The 20,907-nt window shown below is 34.1% G+C and overlaps 1 protein-coding gene across 3 annotated transcripts in view; it reads right to left on the bottom strand.

The window, feature by feature from the left end:
* Positions 1-20,907, bottom strand: part of IPO11 (importin 11) — a 211,150-nt gene that overhangs the window by 133,397 nt on the left and 56,846 nt on the right. For all 3 annotated transcript variants that reach the window (XM_036279398.1, XM_036279399.1, XM_036279400.1), the window contains 9 exons: positions 20,734-20,792; positions 15,050-15,098; positions 13,800-13,870; positions 10,395-10,587; positions 9,547-9,699; positions 7,835-7,878; positions 5,609-5,699; positions 3,080-3,127; positions 2,214-2,319 (listed from right to left, as the gene is read on the bottom strand). In XM_036279398.1, the coding sequence (XP_036135291.1) occupies positions 2,214-2,319; positions 3,080-3,127; positions 5,609-5,699; positions 7,835-7,878; positions 9,547-9,699; positions 10,395-10,587; positions 13,800-13,870; positions 15,050-15,098; positions 20,734-20,792 (814 nt within the window). The remainder of the gene's footprint in view (positions 1-2,213; positions 2,320-3,079; positions 3,128-5,608; positions 5,700-7,834; positions 7,879-9,546; positions 9,700-10,394; positions 10,588-13,799; positions 13,871-15,049; positions 15,099-20,733; positions 20,793-20,907) is intronic.

Genomic DNA, 20,907 nt, shown 5'->3' with positions numbered 1-20,907 from the left:
ATCCCTGCCCTCCAAAAGTTTATCACATATCTAAAAGAATTAAAGAATGCAAAGCTCGCCCTGGCCGGTTTGGCTCAGCGGTTGGAGCATCGGCCTGCGGTCCGGAGAGACCCGGGTTCGGTTCCCGCTAAGGGCACGTACTTCGGTTGCACTTTGTCCCCGGCCCTGCTTGGTCGTGCGGGTGGCAGCCACTCGATGTGTCCCTTCATGTCGATGTTTCTCTCTCTCTCTCCCTTCCTCTCTCTCTCCCTCCCACTCTATCTGTACAAAAAAAAAAAAAAAAATGGAAAAATATCCTCGGGTGAGGATAAAAAAAAAGAATGCAAAGCTCTATTCTAGGATTTCAGAAAAGAAAAAGAGAACGTTGGGTAGAGGGAAATGGGATTTAAACAGCCTTTAAGATTACTATTTAGAATTAATATTCTAATTACTAATTAGAATATTCTAATTCAATGTTAGAATTAATTTTCTGGGCAAAAAAACTGAAAAAATGCCATTTTAATAGATATGTACGGAACAAAGTCACAGATGTGGAAGTAGAGACTTTTGTTGAGTTAAGGAAGGAACCACAGAGTCATCAATTTTGGACTGAGATCCTTTAAGAATACCACATTCAACACTCAATTACAGACATAAAGAATGAAACTCAGAAAGGTCAAATCCCAAAATCACAGTCACTTCTGGACAGAGTTAAGATTAGGAGTCAGTCTGTTCCTCCAAGTATGGTCCTTGGACCAGCAGCATCATTATCCTGGAAGCATGACAGAAATCACACAAAAATGACCCAAACCTCAATCTATAAGCTAAACCAGAACCTGAAATTTAATAAGATCACCAGATGATTCATATACACATTAAAGTTTGAGAAATACTGATCCAAATCAGCTCTATCCAAAAGAAATATACTACAAGCCAATATGTAATTCTAAATTTTTCGATACCACACTAAAATAAAGAGGTGAAGTTTTAATAGTATTTTTATTTATCTCAATATAGCCAAAATATTATCATTTCAAGATGTAACCAATACATATTTTATACTGCTGCAGTACAAAATTTTAGTTAATTAACATCAATTTCCTCAGATGTAGTAAGTACATTTTAAGTGCTCAGTAGCCACATATATTAGCTACTGTACTAGACACTGCAGGTGTAGACTAAGTAGCCTCTTAAGTAGCCTCTATGGTTTGTGGATGGACAATCAAACTGCACATCTGTCTCCCTACTGAAGACTTTCTCTATATCAAAGGCTCTCTAGCTCCCTGGGGCAGAGTCACAATCCATCTTATTCACCACTGGCTCTATAGGAAATGGCAAATTAAATGTGCTGAAAACATCTGTTGACTGAATAAATGATCAAATAACTGAATGAATAAATAAGTAGCCATTTACTGATCAAAATTACTTTTAAAGCATCTCCAGATCTACAATTCTACAGGTGTGAATATTTATAAAATGATTCATATATGGATAGCTTCTATTCATTCATTAATGTAGTCAAGAAATGTTACCTGATCTATGACTATATTCTAGACATTCTGATAGACACATCTACAAAAACAAATCAACAGAACTGGAGATTTCAAAACAAGAAAAAACTCTCTTAGAATCCTTTTTTAAGTCTATAATATTAAGCTAAGAAAAAATTTATAAAACTATAAAAGACCTCTTCCCTTCAATTTTGCTCACTTAGTACCCAAAATTAAAATAATTAGGCAAATACGTTGTGTATCCAAATGTAGTTTACCATTGTGTCTCCACATCCCACTATACCCTCTCCCAAAAGACTTGTAGCATGCTTTGTGTGATCCCATCCTTTCCTGAATGTTCCTATGGTTAGGCTACTTCTGACACTAGACTTAGCTAGGTCTCCAAATGGCTTCCTTTTGTACACATTTTCTTTCTACAATTCAGAGACCTCCATCTTCCCTAGCCTTTGTGTAAAATTTCATACAAACTATCATATTCCTATACAAACTATCTTATCTAACATTAAATACTTCATAAATATTGCAATTCACATTTTAAATAAAATAACATAACAGTTTTGCTTATTTTTCACGTACATAAGATCCACAAGTCTTATTCCTTTCTACACTAGATACTATCAGCTAAGTCATACCATGACTTTTTTAAAACAATTTTTCTGCTTTATCTTCATTAGAAAATCACTATGTAAAATAAGTGTATAATAAACAAAGCTTTATACTTGCCTATTGTGAATGACTTGTAACTCTGGAAGAAGTTGGTTTTTAAACCACTGATCAAAATCAACACTGTCAAACAGCTCATAAGCTGCTAATCCAACAGCATTATACACTAAGAAGAAGATTTGAGAAAAAAAAAAATTAAATATCAGATACTAAGCCAAATGCTAAGTGTCCTTAAAAAAAACTGAGTGTTAGGAACTACTTTGAAACACGTGATATATTAATAAAAGGAAATGTAAAATCGTAAAAATTATTTGAATAGACATTTTAGAAACATTCTGTTTTTCCTAAATACTCCTTAGTGCTTTCAAACAGATAATTACCTTCATTTAAAAACAGTCAAGTCAAAGTATAAAAATTATACAAGTATCAGCTTCCAAATGGGTACAGTGTTTTATGATCTGGCCCCTACTTACCCTCTCTTTAGCCTCATCCCTCACAAACCCCTTTAACTTCTGTTTCAATTAAACTAAAATACTCCCAGTTCAAAACATAATTGTGCTTGCTCCTTTTCCCTCTTGAACATACTCCTGCTTCTGTCTGGAACTGTCCACCCATGCCACCCACTCCCCTGCTAACTCACACTTTTTCTTGTGTTCTCATATTATACTTCTTTAGAAGTCATTCGCAAGGCACATCAGAACTATCTGTGGTTTTCCACAGTACTACCTGGTTACCACCTACTTCAGCATTAACCAACTGGTCCTATATTATAATCATTTGTCTGCTTGCTTGGTTATCTTCCCACCAGACAGTTCCTGTATTTTAGGTACCCTTATATCCTAACTCCCAGCACAACACCTGGCACAAAACAGAAACACTACCTACTGAAGAAATAAATGTTTCTGTATTACTTTAGTTTAACATACCAGCATCTTTGATTAATAGTGCATTCATATCTTCCACATTAGTGGGCCCTGAAAAAATAAGTATCAGTAATAGTAAATAAAATTAGTTATTAATATTTTATTTAAACTTAATTTGTTAGCTTCTTGATTCAGTTAAGCACAATATATTTTATAATATTAAATATACATATAGATCTAAAGAAAAAGTCTAAGTTTTATTATTACCATTAGAGAACACAGGTACATGTAAAGCCATATTATAATAAACATAACATAAAACATATTTGTAAAATGTTTTATCAAGCAACATTGTAGAAAAATATATGCCACAAACTGCTATTATATTATATCCTGATTATACAAGAAAATTTTAAAGATGGAAAAAAAAAGTCCCACAACAACAACAACAACAAAACAAGAATGGGCAATTCACACAATACACTCTGAACATAACAAACCAGGTTATGAAAGTGACACCAAAATGAAAAGTGCAAATGTGGAAACGTGAGAATCATTAGCTGGCAGTCTCTGTACCACTATCCAGAAAGGAGAATACCATGGTTAACACATGAAAACAGTTTACTTGATAAGTACATTTCCTGAGAATAGAAAGATTTCTAGGCAAGTTTATCAAAGCACTTTTCTGTTGTTAATATGAATTCTTAAGCTTACTAGTCTAATAAGATAGAATAAGTACAGCCCTGAATAAGCAAACTGCTCCAGAACTAGAAAGAGAACTAAACTCTGAAATCATTAAAAACCTTACCAGCATAGTGTAACTTAAATAGCTTATCCACTTTCCTACAGTGGTTTAAAAAAAATAAATAAATGGGTAAGAGAAAACAGAAATAATGTTCTAAACTCAACAGAAAAGGTAAGTGAAGCAATATAAATATCATCAAATTTTAAAATCTGCAATCCTGCATTAAGTAATTAGTGAATAACTGTACACTAGAAATCAAATATATTTTCATTTCCATATGAAAATACAATTAACACTCAAATCATCTTAAAAATTACCACAGTAAAACTTGGCTGATAGCTCACTTTTTCCTCCTTGGTTTGCAATTTAAGCAGGAACATTCTACTAGTTTTTTTTTGGGGGGGGGGGCAAAAGCCTTAAAAAGGGAGCTATCCTCTAACTACTACAAACAAAGTCAGGAAATCTCCTTCCCCACAGAGATGATCTTGCTGTTGTTTACTTACATCACCACCTATTCAATCCTTGATCCCTTACAATACGATTCCTAGCCCAATCAATCAAATAATCTATTATCTCAGAAGATCCTGCTGCCTTCTTTCCTCTTACAGCACTGGACACTTCTGACAACATGCCCTTCTCCAGGATTTACCCTCATACATCTCTTTATATCTCTGCAATTTCTTACCTGGCTTTTTTGCAGGGGCTTCACGTCCTCATATCCCTAAAGATAAAAATCTCAGGTTCTGTCTTTGAACCTCTTTTCTTCTCCCAAGGCTCCCTATACACACTCCAAAAGTAAAGCTCAATATCCAACCACTAATAACTGCTTTGCCTGTCATTAACACTCTCAAGTTCAGGATCATTTCAGATCACTTTCTCCTGGCCAGCACAGTCCATTAGTTGCCAAAAGTCAATGGATCAACAAATAGTTACTGAGCATGCCAGGCACTGGGAATAATGTGTGAACAAAACAGATATGATGACTGTCCCACATCCCTGGAATTTACAGCATAGCAGAAAAGTCAGATATGACAAATCCCTGTTAATAGTTAAATAATTGATTTCTTGTGTATAAAGTAAAATAATGAAATGCTAAAAATTTTACTTCATCATTCTTTTTTTTATTGTTGACACTTTAAAACATTGTCCTCCATTTCCCCGCCTTTGTCCACCTCCACCCAGCCCCTGCCACCTGTCCCCCAGCCTTCACCACTTTGTCATCCATGTCCATGGGCTATGTGTTCTTCGGCTACTCTCTTCCCCTTCTTTTATCTGGTCTCCCCCACACACCCCTCCCTCTGACCTCTGTCAAAATGTTCCATGTATCCATGCCTCTAGTTCTGTTTTGTTCATCAGTTTATTTTGTTCATTAGATTCCACATATAAGTGAAATCACATGGTATTTGTCCTTCTCTGACTGGCTTATTTCACTTAGTATAATAATCTCCACTTCTCATCATTCTCTCTTAAATCCAATACCTTCTTTCATTTCCTACTGCCACCATTCTGAGGGTAACGTTTATTATTTTAACGTTTTCTCACACTACTTGTCACAACATGCTCCAGATGGACTATTTCCCCAAGCAATAAAGTTGACTGACTGCGTATGTTAGTATATTTACAACACAAAAATCTATCATATCCAAGGCCTATCTTAAATATGTGAATTGTCCATTCTTGTTCCCATCCCGAAGGCCACCCCTCCAGAAAAGAACACACTCAGTCTTTCCAAGTTCCTATCAAAATATGATCTAGGAAATTAGGCACTGCACATAGTAGGCACTCAAAAACTATTTTAATTAAACATTAATCAATCAATAAATCAAAGTATCAAAAATATACCTCACCTTGAAGTGTTTGCATCATTTCTAGAAGTACAGGAGTAAGAGTCTGATTATATTCATGGAATATATCTATAAATAGTACTTCTGTGCAAGGCTGAAGGGAAAAAATTTTTTTAACAAACACAATGGCATATTATACTGATTAATTCTGTAATAAAGCAGAGAATACTCATTCTTAAGACCCTAAACCTATGAAAATGTTTCCAATTCTATGTTGTTGTTTTTTAAGTCTATTATTTTTTGTAATTTATAATTTACAAAGTACAATAATTCATAACATACAAAAAGTTTATTTCACTATTTCAACCATTTAGTATTATGCACTCAAAAATGTAAAACTACAGAGAGGAAAAAACTTACATTTTTTATTAATAATTCTTTAAATTAAAGCAATCTGGAAACATATTCATTTATAGATTCAGTACTATAAATGACTGTACAGTTAATTAATAAAAAATAATAAATAAATAAAAAAAAATTAAAAATAAATAAATTTTAAAAAATTTAAAAATTTTAAAAAAATGACTATACAGGAATTAATATGTTAAAAATTATATATTTTCTTAATAATGACAAAAGCAACAACAATTTGTGAGTTAAATGCACCACATACAGTATTATTTCTAATAGACACAAACATTAACAAAAGTCACAGTGCGAGCTACATAAAATGAACAATTCATTTTGGTTTTTAAAGTACTAGATCACCAGATGTTTCATAAGATGAAGAAAATTATAATCAAATGTTGAAGGTACATGTTTTATGTTTAAAAAAGTCATATATGCATACTAACATGTGACAGATGAAATAATGTCATCTCAGACATTTGCTTCAAAATAATCCAAGTAGGGAGGGAGGATGTACTCATATGAAACAGGATTATTCATGAGTTGATAACTGATAAACTAGGTTTTAGTTATAGAGGGTTCATTAATATTGTTCTATTTTTTAATATAAAATTTTCCATAAGAAAAAGTTTTAAAAAATGTTAAAGCAGTAAATTTTTAAAAATATTTTTAATCACTAGCCATGGCTGGATAACTCAGTTGGTTAGAGTGTTGTCCTGATACGTCAAGGTTGCAGGTTCAATCCCTGGTCAGGGCTCATATAAGAATTAAAACAAATAAAGGCATAAATAAGTGGAACAACAAATCGACATTTTTCTCTCTCTCCCTTTCTTTCTCTAAAATCAATAAATAAAAAAATTTTTAAATTTTAGAACACTAATAATTTCTCTGATTCACAATCTTTCTGGTTTTCTATGTAAGCTTACAAAACTGAAAACATAACATACATTTTTAGAAAAATCATTGCAAATTATGTACATACAAGTCTTTATAATAAGGCTACATTTGATAAATCTCCCTCAAATGTTGGCCATATCAATAAATGCATGTTTAAAAAACATTCTATAATAAAAGGAATGGGCTGGTCTCTGAAATCAATTACACTAGAGGTAAAAGAAATAAAGTATCAACAAAATTTTTATAATTATGAAATATTTCAGAGAAAATAAAAAACGATTATAGCCAAAAATAGCTTTCACTTTCAAAAACATTTCCCATCTTTGTAATGACAATTATTTCCCAATCAACTGACTGCAAAATGAAGGGAAATTCAGTTTGCAAACCGCCAATTTAACAAAAAAAAATTTTTCAGATTAAAGTTCATCCCTTTATTAAGGGTATCAATGTGAAACAGGCTCTTCCATGAGATCAGAAGAAAAGCATTTCAAGGATCCACTCACAGAAGACTGCGATGTGGCAAGGTAGTTTATTTGTGATGTAATATAAAAAGAGTTCTCCTGGCTTCCCAATGTCCCATCTCCCTCCATCCTGCCATGGAAAAAGTCCAATCTTGTTATCAAAAAGGCCAAGGCAAAGACCAGTGCCCAGAGTTTCTGCTTCATCGTCTTTGGGAGCCCACGCATTCTGTCACGGGCCCCAAGTAGCCAGTAGACACACAGGGTCAGGGGCACTACTTTGATTTTGCACCACAAATAGAGCTTGCCACCAGACATCCTCTCTTGTGGGTCCCTGGGAATACCTCTCCTTGCGACACCTCAAGAACCCCATTTTCACCAGCAACACTCAAATATAGATTATTGTTATTATGAATAGTTTCTTATCTCTCTGACATACTGCTTGGAATCTTCAATAAAATATCATTCTCTACTATAGAAGTATCAAGCTTTTTCCCTATTAATTTTTCATTCAAACAATACTTACCCTCAAACTGTATTTCCAAGAATCTCCTCCTGTTTCTTCCACTGCTGCAATTAAAATGACAAATAATGCTCTTAAGAAATGCAATAATGATGTTTTAAAAATCTCAGTTTGGAAAACAAAGGTTTTAAATAATATCAGTTTAATATTTCTGTGAATTGTTTTAAACATAACACTGAGAGCAAATCCTTGGAGACACAAGGTCTAACAGATTTATTTTCTATAATATACAGATTCTATCTGTGTATATTACAGTCATCTATGGAGAGTTTTCATCCACAAGCATTCTCATTTTCATTACAAACTCTGTATAGAGTAAATCTCAAAGTACCTGTCACTTCCAGAATACCTGCTGTTACCTGATACACTATCACTACAATCCTGAGAATCATTTCATGTTATACAATAACCATGTTTTACAAATTAAAACAATTAGTCACATTTTCCATAAATTTCCTCCATTTAAAGTAAAATATACTTCAAGGACTTTTAAAAATCTGGGGATTCAGTGTTTCATGTTACAATATTATATATTCTGCATAAAGAAAGCAATATGAAAACACTAAGATTTTAGCTAAGAGAAAAGGCAAAAACAAAAAGGAATAAACTGTACAGTGTAGTATTATATTTTTTATGAACAAAAATTACTTCTAAAAGACAAAGAAAGAAGGTAAGTCTTCCAAAATGTATAAGAAGTTCTTAAAATATTAGGAAACAAATGTATATAACAACACAAAGACACTCAGTCAAAAGATGAGCAGAGGCTAAAATCTAGCCTATGTCTGACCATAACCAAAGTAATTCACATACAGGTACTACTTTATGTACTCAATTCCTTAATTTTCTCTAGTGAGGGCCTTGATAGATTTATTCTATCTACTACTAAAATTCAAATAGACAAAAAGATCTGTTCAGACCTTTTTTTTTTTCAGTACGTGCCCCTAGTGGGAACCAAACCTGGGACTCTGGTCTGCAGGTCGATGCTCCAACCACTGAGCCAAACCGGCCAGGGCTGTTCAGAACATTTTAATCATCAAAAAATTAATCTTATATTAACATTTAAACAGATAACGCATTCAGCAATTCATACAATTTTCATCTCCAAACTTCTTTCTGGGGCAAATATTTCTACCAAAAAAATATAATATAGAATGAAACACACAGTAGAAACTGACAGGCAGTTAATTTTATATTTTTGTTTAAAACTACATGACACATCCATAATAAAATCTTTCTGGGAAAAAAGTCTATATATATGAACAACTCACTTATTTTCTGCTTCTCAATCTGTTCTAATGGCTAGCAAAAAGGGGATGATAAGCTAATTTTTAAAAACCAAAATTCTCAGATCAAAAGCTCTTTATTAAAAAACAATCTTAGCCCTGGCCGGTTTGGCTCAGCGGTTAGAGCGTCCGCCTGCGGTCCGGAGAGACACGGGTTCGGTTCCCGCTGGGGGCATGTACCTCGGTTGAAGTTTGTCCCCGGCCCTGGTTAGTCGTGCGGGTGGCAGCCACTCGATGTGTCCCTTTCACATCAATGTTTCCCTCTCTCTCTCTTCCTCTCTCTCCCTCCTACTCTGTCTGTACAAAAAATGGAAAAATGTCCTCGGATGAGGATTAAAAAAAAAAAACAGTCTTATACTATAATTCAAACAGATGATATCTATTTATGAAAGGGGAGAAAAACCACGTGAAAATTAAAAAACTGATTCGTACTAAAGCCTTCTGGGTCTTCTTCCCACATTGTCAGTTCTTCTTCAGTTAACAGAAAATAATGAGAGACTAATCTTCTACAAATCTCCGTCAAAGTGGGATATGTGAAGAATGCCATCTTAATCTTATGAGCTTCAAGGGTTTCAGGGCTGCTATCTAGAAAAATAAAATTTCCAAGTTAATTGTACAGACAAACATTCTACCCAAGTTGAATTATGTAACATAAATAAATTTAAAAATACACTCTTGGGGAAAAAGACACAGTGATGTATAATTTTACATTTTTATTATGAACAAATCACAAAGACACTCTTTTTTGTTCATACCACATACGAGTCTTGTTTCTTTCTTACCGCTATAACGTGTACATTACCATGCTATATTATCACACCATACTGAAGTGACTTATATGTCTCTCTCACCTACAAGATTTTCTCATTCACCTCATCTGAGTACCAACATGCACATGAGTGAATTCCAAATAATGTAACAATTTAACCTGTCTAGAAGCAACCTCACTTTATATGAAGTCACAGAAAATTTTAATTATATAAATACACCCTACAACATTAGCTGCAGTGGTTATTGTAGTACTGTAATCTTATAAGTCCCTGGGCTTCCACTGATCTTCTATTGTGCTATAAAAGACGGTTAATACATGTATTATATGGTTTTTAAAAGCTGGCATTCTCATAATAAGACTCTAATCCTTATCATTATTTTATGTCACAGCAACATTTTATTTTTCAGACTTAAATGAATTTCAAAGAAATTACATAAAAATAGCATTTAATTCACACTTCAATCACAATAAGAAAATGAAAAGAAATAAACTACCTGTAAAGCATTACCTTCAAAATTTTTGGATGGTTTATAAGCATAATTTTTGACAATCATCTTTATCAGATTCATGCACTGGACAATGAATCGTTCAAATGTAACCCCTTCACCAACTTCTGTAAATACATAGCTTACAGAAAATTCCAGTGATCTCTGAATTAGAGGAGTAAATGAAAAGGGATGCTGATCCAAGAAGTCCAGAAGCTATAAAGAAAAAAAATTAAAATGTATTTCACCGAAGTTAATATAGAAATATAATCATCCATAAGTGTATCTTATAACTTTGCTAGTAAACGTCTGGCAAGTTTTTAACCTTGGTGAGAAATATGCTTACATGCAATTTCACATGTAATATATATGCAATGTATGTGTAATACATACATAATATACTTCTTGAGTTACATCATATAATATGGATTACATCAAGATATCTCATAATTAGCACTTTCTATTATTTCTAGAGCAGGATCCAAAATAGACCCATTTCATACTTAATTTGTTAATAATGGGCAAATATAATACAAAAGGTGTAAGTATATTAAAAAACGGGCCTTTGAAAAGTACAGTAAGCTCTCACTTAACATCATCAATACAAGTTCTCAGAAATGACAAATAACAAAACCAACTTTAACAAAGGTTAATTGATATAAATGAGAATTAAGTTCCTACAACATCTCATCATCATAAATGAGACAACACTGAACAAAATGTTATTCGAGGACCTGCTATAATAGATAAAAGCAAAAAAAAAAAAAAATGATTCTGCATTTCTTGCATGAACTATACTTTAATGCATTAAATAGTTGATGAGGGAGATTTCTTCTTTATAGAAGAATTCCAGCTAATAAATGCAAAAGGAATAATAGAATGCCATCATTTTGTAACCCCTCATCAAACAGTGGATCTAGGTCATGATCATCAATGGCTGCAAAAATCAATAGGGGAAAGACTGTTGAGAAATTTTATGAAGAATAGCTCACTCATTGATTTTAGACAACCAGACATTGTTAACCTCCTGATGTGATGCAACAAGAAATACACAACACTACTTGTAAAGTATTCTTGCCATCCCCCTTTTCCAAACAAAAAAAAGGCTGAATGTTACCAACTCTCTATATCTAACTACAAATTTATAAGAAATCTGGGGAAGGTAAGAGGTATAGAGACAAATAAACATGTTAGATAACACATCAGGATGCAAGCAACTGATTCCAAAACATGGAAAACGCTACAGAAAACGGTCTGTTACTTCAACAAATATATAGCACAAGGGGGGTGATAACTGACACTACTGAATCCTGACTCAAACAAATCAACTATAAAAAACTTCATGAGAGAAATCTGAAAACTGACTAAATACTCAAATAATATTAAGAAGTCAGCCCTGGCCGGTTTGGCTCAGCAGTTAGATTGTTGGCCTGCGGTCTGGAGAGACCCGGGTTCAGTTCCTGCTAAGGGCATGTACCTCGGTTGCAGTTTATCCCCGGCCCTGGTTGGGTCACGTGGGTGGCAACCACTCGATGTGTCCCTTTCATGTCGATGTGTCTGTCTGTCTGTCTGTCTGTCTGTCTGTCTGTCTCCCTCCCTCCCTCCCACTCTATCTGAACAAAATATCAAAAAATGTCCTCAGGTGAGGATTAAAAAATAAAATAAAAAAAAAGAAGTCATTGCTAATTTTTAAATATCTAAGTGTTAAGATTGTGTTTTTTAAATCCCTTATCACTTAAAAAACACACACTCAAATATTTACATATAATACTAAATACTATATAGTAACTGGATTTGCTTTAAAACCACCAGCACGGCCTGGCCTGTGTGGCTCAATGGGAGCATCGACTAATGCACAAAGAGGTCTCCAGTTCAAGTCCCAGTCAGGACACATGCCCAGGTTGTGGGCCTGATCCCCAGTGGGGGCACACAAGAGGCAGCCAATCGATGTTCTTTCTCATCAATGTTTCTCTCTCTCTCTCTCTCTCTCTCTCTCTCTCTCTTTCTCTCTCTCTCTCTCCCCCCTCACTTCCTCTCTCTCTAAAATCAATAAAGGAAAAAAAAAACACAAAAATCTAAAATAACCAGCAAAGGCAGGGAAGAGGAGAAAGCATACAGATAAAACAGAATTGACCATGACCATATGCTGATAATTGCTACAGCTGAAGGTGTTCAATTCTATTTGGAGACATATTTGAAATGTCCCAATTTTAAAAGCTTCTAATAAAGTTACAGAGATCATATATAGAAATTTCATAAATAAAATTATTTATGAACACTGTACAACTCCACTGACAATCCACATCATCTTCTTTTACTTTGCTTTGTATTTTTTTGTTTTTAACTAAAAGAATCTGAGTCAATTTTATAGTGGATCTTGGGAGATTAGGGCTTTTGCTGTTGAGGCTACATGAAAGTTGGTAATGAAGACAACTAAAACTACAGGTAACTGTTACATAACCACAAAAATAAAAACAGCTATTTTCTACTCCTTTTCTCCCCTCCCAAGGTACAGTCAACTTCAACCCTATTAATGAACCCTTCAGTGAAAATGATTAAAATAGGCTAAAGATCCAGATATGGCCACCTGTCTTCAACTACTTGCTTAAGAGCAATGAAAGTCTCAAACCTGGTCTTCCTGATTGCTATAACTCAATTCTTTGCACTTGTCCCAACCCTAGAAGGTCAAAATTTCATAAAGTTTTACAAAACTTACAGACATTTACACACACTGCCTAGCACAGTGCACCCATATTGTAATATTCAAAAGATGTTGCCCTGGCCAGTTTGGCTCAGCGGTTAGAGCGTCAGCCCATGGACCAGAGTCCTGGGTTTGGTTCCGCTAGGGACACGTACTTTAGTTGCAGTTCGTCCCCGGCTCTGGTTGGGGTCATGTGGGTGGCAATCAGTCGATGTGCCTCTCTCACGTTAATGTTTCTCTCTCTCTCTCTTCCTCCCATCCTCCTTCTCTCCCACTCTATCTGGATAGAGGATAAATGCAAAAAGGTCCTCAGGTAAGGATAAAAACAAACAAACAAAAAAGATGTTTAATTTGATGATGACCGGTCATTTTGAATATAATGATTTCCTGGTGTTATATTGCCTGCTACATCTTATCTACGTCCTGCTCATCTACACTGGTTTTCCCAATAGAGAATTATGAACTTTAGAGGAGTCAACTTCTCTAATACTTATTAGGGTAGATTTTTTTATATCAAGGTGACTCATACAGCATAACCTATGATATATAAATTTAATTATTATAGGCTTCAAGATATAAGATTTTTTTCAGTTTTCCTATAGACAGAAAATAAGTTATTTTACACTAAAGTCAAAATGTATGCTCATAAAAATATAATTTTCCTCACTAAATTTGCATATGTGTATTTTATTTGAGAAAACATAATTAGGAAAAAAAGAAAACTTACCACTTTAGTAAAAAGAATAATGGTCTTTTCCAGTCTATCTCTACATACATTATCTGTACCTATACTTCTACCTGTTAAAAATACATTTCAAATATTAATACAAGTTTATAATATTCTATAAATTCACAACTAAGATAATGACAGAAATTTTACAAAAATAGTCATGTATTTTGCATATTCTGCATTATGAATTCAGTATTGTGTATTCCCAACTCTAAACAAATTAACCATAAAAACAAAATTTTTATAAAGCAATATACCAAGATTTACACTTAACAGATACAGTAAACCTCAGTATCACATTTCGCAAAACTAACCCTATACTACAAATTGAAACAATCAGTACTCCCTAAAAGTGAGTACACTAAGATATCTTCTCAAGGTAGTAAGTCATCAAAAATACACACATATGCCCGGCCGGTGTGGCTCAGAGAATTGAGCCTTGTCCCGTGGACTAAGAGGTTCCTGTTTGATTCCCGGTCAGGGCATATGCCCAGGTTGGGGGCTCAATCCCCAGTAAGGAAGCAGGGGGGTGCAGGAGGCAGCCAATCGATTTCTCTCTCACATCAATGTTTCTAGCTCTCTCACTAGAAAAAATCATTAAAAAAATATAAATTTTTTTTAAATACACACATATAAAAACACACACTATATAGGATATATATACCTGTGTGTGCATACAGGATATGCATTTGTGTGTGTGTGTGCATTCTAAGAAAAGATGTTTGCAATCATAGGGAAGAGAAAAGGATAACAGACTACCAGTATACTACAACAGATATAAATGTTAAATTCTTTTTTGTGAAGTAGTGGATTAGAAAGGGTCTTAAAGGTAAGCCAATAAAGGTTAATGAACAAAGCATTTACAAAATGAAAGTACCATTGAAGGAAATTTGTATCATACAGGTATGTAAAATGTACTAAAAGAAACAGAATCTATAAGTCTGAAGAGCATTTGCATAGAATCTATACAATGAATATCTGTTAAACATATGACTATTGTTGATGTCTACGGGAAATAGGGTAGTAGCAGTAGAAGGAATGAACACAAAATACACAATTTTTTTCTTAAAGTTTTCCTCAATACTCAAAACAAGACATGTATGAAAATAAAACTGAGATTCAAACTTAACTTCACAGATTTATCAAGACACAAGATTTTAGCCTCTCTCCAGATTTGCAAGTGCAGAGTAAAAGCTATTAACAAATAAGGATTCCACAGTAAGAAGTACTATCATGGAAGTACTTACTGCAATCCAGAAATTGTTTTAGACGGTCAAATATTCCATGTAGAAAACCCTAGAAAAGAATATATTTTTTAAGTGTCTCAATTTATTCTGTAATCAGCATTTACCTTATGCTTTTACAAGGATACTAAAGCATATCGAATCATTTTGAAAAGTTAAAATTAAGTAAAGTAAAAAACATTCCACTATTATAAACAAATCTTCAAAAAGAAAGAAATTATAGTAAGTCAGTCTCTGTCTCTATCTCTGTCTCTGTCTCTCTCTTATAACCAAGCCAGCTACCAGGTGACTAAAGACAACCTGCACAGTGTGGATATACTTAATATACAAAGGGACCATTCGCATCCTGGGGATGGCAGGTAGGGGTGAAGAGGAACAGGACTAGGGACAGCATGAGATTTCATCACGATATTCAGAACAATGTGCAATTTAAAACTAATGACTGTTTATTCTGAAGTTTTCCATTTAATATATTCAGACCACATTTGCCTTCAGGTAACTGCAGCCATGGACTGGGGGGTGGGGCGCTACTGGATTATATCTCTTCAGTGTCTCATTTCAGTTACCTAAATCACTTTGCAATAAAATATTATTAAGCATATTTCACAAATACTCTCTATTCTCCTCACTGTTTTTTTTCTTCACAGCCCTTATAATGCCCTGACATTATTATCTGTCTCCTCCCACTAGAATGTAAACTCTTTGAGAACCAGAACTTTGCTTTGTTTATTACTCTATCCCAGAATCCAGGAACAGTATTTAACAGTAAGTAGTCAATATATGAATAGATGGTACCAAGCATCTTAAGCAGAGGTTCTTAATTTCAAGTGTTAAATATATTAGCCTTCAGAAAAGACAAGCATTACCTTTTACCATATGGATCCAATAAACTGTTCTTTTTTAATATATATCTTAAAACGTATTATAAAAATTTTACAGATTAAATATAAAGGGATAACAACTTGATTGAAATATTTGAGAATTTAAACACTGATACAAATTCTCTGTATCAATAAATTTTGGCATATAAACATTATAAAAGATGTCACATGTCCTTTTAGCAAATGAGATGGTCTACGTTTCTGTTAAAAAATACTGTAAAATGAAGGCCTTCTGGACAAATGACTAACTAGAAGAGACTGCTATGTTTCCTTTTTGTCCTTAGAAATACATTGTTCATTAATTGATTCTTGAGTTTGAGACAATTCAACTAGGATATCACTATCCGAAGACTTGGAGGCTAAGATTTCACAAAATAATTTCAGCAACATTACTAAGTAAGGTCCAGAATGCTGCTCTCACTCTGAGAGCATCCATCCTCTAATTCATCTAAAATGCTTTAAACATCTTTCTCTGTCAATTTTCTTCTGACAATTTGGGTAGAAAATAAAAAATTCTGAATTCTAAAACTGTGTTAAACAAAAGCTGAATGTAGAGTAAAAAGACAGCGTTTCCTGTCTCTTTTATACTTTCTTAAAAGATGATGCAATACAATAGACAACACAGTATGAAAACTGCAGGACGACAATTTCACGATTGCTTCATACATCAAGTAATTCCATCAATCTTCTATTTTCATACTATTTTGGTCTTTTTAAAAGCACAGTTGAGAATAACTGATAAGTAATGATAAGCAACAACAAAATAATTCCGTTTGGTGAAAATAGCAAAATGTTCAATATGGGAAGAACAAGATCACGGAGATCTCCTATGTATCTGAAATTTATACAAGGGTCCAATGGTCATATATAGTAACGATAGAATAGAAAGAATTTTATTCCACTTTCTTTTAATTTGTTTATTTTCTATGTTTTTTTGTTTTTGTTTTTGTTTTTTTGAGAGAGAGAGAGGAACGGAAAGAGAGATAGAAACGTCACCGGCTGCCTCCTGCAAGCCCCTCACTGGGGATTGAGCCCGAAACCGGGCATGTGCCCTGACCAGAAATTAAACTGGGACTTCTCAGACCATGGGACAATGCTCTCAGCCAGTGTGGCTCAGTGGATTAAGCTACGACCCATGGACTGAGAGGTCCCAATTCAATTCCAGTCAGGGCACATGCCTGGGTTTTGGGCTCAATTCCCAGTGGGGGATCTACAGGAGGCAGCCAACCAATTTTTCTCTCTCACATCAATGTTTCGCTCTCTAAAAAAAATAGATAAAAACATATTTAAAAATAATAATAAAATGAAAGCAGTTTATCAGTCAGTATCCTCCAAAGAAAGTAGAAAATTATATATAGGCCATCAATTTTGATAAGGCTGATTCATCAAGAGAATCAGAAATTTATAGAAATACAGACAGCTGACTAATCTGTAGTCCAAATGAACTAACTTGACTGTTACAAAATAGTAGAATAAGAATTCAAATTAAAATAACCATTAAATGGTAATTTACAGAGCAGACATTAATTAGTTGATGAACTCATTACAAAAATCATTATCGCCCTGGCCGGTTTGGCTCAGCGGTTAGAGCATCAGCCTGCGGTCCGGAGAGACCCGGGTTCAGTTCCCGCTAAGGGCATGTACCTCGGTTGCAGTTTGTCCCCGGCCCTGGTTGGTCGTGCGGGTGGCAGCCACTCGATGTGTCCCTTTCATGTCGATGTTTCTCTCTCTCTCTCTCTCCCTCCCACTCTATCTGTGCAAAAAACGGAAAAGAATGTCCTCGGGTGAGGATTAAAAAAAAAAATCATTATCTCCCTTAATCCTTGCAACATCCAATGAGGTAGGTACTATTATTTTCTCTCCATATTACAAAAAACAAGTATCAAGGAAGATAATAAGCCAGAGATCATGCTATCAAGAAAAGGCCAAATTAAAATTCAAATCCAAATGTATCTGCCTTCAAAAACTAAAATCTTACAACTATCATATAGTAGTTAATTATCTTTTCAGTTCCATGTTATTGCCCGGCCGGTTGGCTCAGTGGTTGAGCACTGACCCATGCACCAAGAGGCCACCGGTTTGATTCCCAGTCAGTGCAGATGTCCAGGTTGTGGGCCCAATCCCCAGTGGTGGCATGCAGGAAGCGGCCAATTAATGTTCTCTCTCATCAATATTTCTATCTCTGTCTCTATAATCAATCAAGAAAAATAATTTTTTAAAGGTCCGTGTTATTTTTAAGATCTACATTATTTAAAAAGATGTCCTTAACTTGTTAAAATTCTACCCTCAATCAACATACATTAAATGCTATAATACAGCATTTACAACTGAGTAAAGGCTAACATATAGTTTCTACAGACAGAACAAAGACTCTCAAGGGAAAGCCAAAGGTTCACAAAATACTAAAAGATCCAATGAAAACTACTATTCCAGTTTATAAGAATGTGATTTGCATCAATTCATTTTTACGAAAAAAAAATTGACAAACATAATATTTTAAAATTATTATAATTTTATAATACTCAGCATAATATCATATATAATAATTACTGAACCTCCTGACATAATGTTTCTACCATATTATATGTTCATTTATTTAACAAATAACCAATGACCATTTACTGTATGAAAGAGACTGTTCCAAGCTGTAGGGTAAACACTAAATAAAACAAAGTTTCTGCTTTCATGGAACTTACATTCTAGTGAGAGAATTAAGGGGGAGCTATAAAACTGGTTTCTGACTATTGTTTTTTGGCAGTATGGCAATAAGTGTAAATATTTAAAATGCATCAATAATATTGTGGCTGGTTTTGGATATATCTTCTGGCAAATGGGTAATATATATCAATGTTGTAAATGTGCATAAACTTTAACCATTTCCCTTTCTAGGAATTTATCCTAAAGAGATTAGAAAAGTACACAATGACCTATGTACCCAAATATTTATTCTAACATCACTTATCAACAATTAATAACTGGAAACAATGCGGCCGTTGTGGCTCAGTGGATTGAGCATTGTCCCATGGACTGAGAGGTGCCGGTCCAATTCCTAGTCAGGGCACATGCCCGGGTTAGAGGCTCAATCCTCAGTGGGGGGTGCACAGGAGGTAGCCAATTGATGTTTCTCTCTCCCACTGATGTTTCTCTCTCTCTCTCCCTTTCTCTCTCTCTCTCTCTAAAAAAAAAAAATCAATGAAAACATATTTTAAAAAAAAACTGGAAATCTATATGCCCATTAATAGACAACTAGTCAAATAAATCATAGGAAGCCTATTTTAATTTTATCATTTTTTAAAAGTTAATCTACCAATAATAATCATATAGATTTACCAATCATTAAAGACATGACATATAATAGTGCTGACATGAGAAAAATATTCATAATATACTAAGTTTTAAAAAACAGTAAATAACAAAACAGGTTTGTCCTCCTTACATATATAATCAAGGAAGAGGGAAAGTGATATAAAAGAATATGCATAAGCCATGTCAGGTTTGCTCAGTGGTTAGAGCATCAGCCTGCGGACTGAAGGATCTTGGATTCCATTCCCAGTCAAGGGAACATATCTGGGTTGCAGTTTTGATCCCTGACCCCGGTCAGGGTTGTGTGGGAGGCAACCAACTGACGTGTCTCTCTCACATGGATATTTCTCTCCCTCCCTCCGTCCCTCCCTTCCACTCTATCTAAAAATCATTGGAAAAATCTCCTCAGCTGAGAATTTACAACAAAAACTTAAATAAGCTCAGCCGGTGTGGCTTAATGGTTGAGCACCAAGAGGTCGCTGGCTTGATTCCCAGTCAGGGCATATGCTCAGGTTGTGAGCCCGATCCCCAGTGCGGGCGTGCAGGAGGCAGCCAATCAATGTTCTTGCTCATGGATGTTTCTATCTCTCTCTCCCTCTCCCTTCCTCTTTCTCTAAAATCAATAAAGAAAAAATATATACTTTTTAAAAATAAATAAGCATGTAATACTTTTATAGAACAAAACAGTCATCAGATTATAATAATGTATATTAGCCATGTTTAACTTCTTTTAACAACTGAACCATTATTTCAATCAAAATCTTACCAATATACTCCCAAGTCCCTGCAAAAAGAGTGCTCTGGTCAAATCTAGAGTAGACCCAAAGACCCAATTAGATGCACTTTTTGCAAAATTTCTGTGTGGTCCACTAAATCAATCCACAGAAAGCAACATTTTAGCTGACCTAAACTCAGTGTGAAAACTAATATATATCTGAGTAAGAATAATACAATTGCATATGTAGTTATATATTTTTGCATACAGAAAAGTAGATGACACTATACCAAATACATCATCACTATTTGGGTTTATCAATGAGATTTTCCCCTCTTGTATATATATATATTTGTAATTGATTGCAAAGAGAATGTATAAATATACAATGAAAAGAAAAAAATCATTTTAAATATATAAAAACAAACAAAGGAAAATATCAAGACTATAAATAACTATGACACACCTGAAAATGTTATAATACCATCAAATTCACAGTTCACTTGAATTAAAATTGAAAAGAACACTCTATATGTACCATGACACCTTGAAAACTATCTTAGGCCTATTTTCTCTCCTTCAAAGAACAGCTGCTTTGATGTAGTGAAAACAAACCCCAAGTCTAAAAGTATAATTAACACAAAATAATTTTTAACAAAAACTTACAGATTGTCACGTAATAAAAACATTTAAATGAATGCCAAGTAAAAAAAATAAGCTTCTAATTTTTCAGGAATATACCAAACATTTTTCCAGTCACAAAAAAATCAATCACTTCTTTCACTTACCATCACCTCCATATTCTTATGAGGTTCCACAAATCCATTAACAGTTAACTTACGCAGCACTGAAAAGTAAAATCAAGCTTTACTTGCATCTAATTTTTTCATATTTTATCCTACTAAAATCATGATCATAATAATAAAAAATTCAGAAACACAAAACCTCATCAAACTTGGGGG

Source organism: Molossus molossus, unplaced genomic scaffold, assembly GCF_014108415.1.
Source record: "Molossus molossus isolate mMolMol1 unplaced genomic scaffold, mMolMol1.p scaffold_m16_p_3, whole genome shotgun sequence".
Lineage (NCBI taxonomy): Eukaryota > Metazoa > Chordata > Mammalia > Chiroptera > Molossidae > Molossus > Molossus molossus.
The sequence above is the reverse complement of the archived record's forward strand: the minus strand, read 5'-3'. Positions and strand labels throughout refer to the sequence as shown.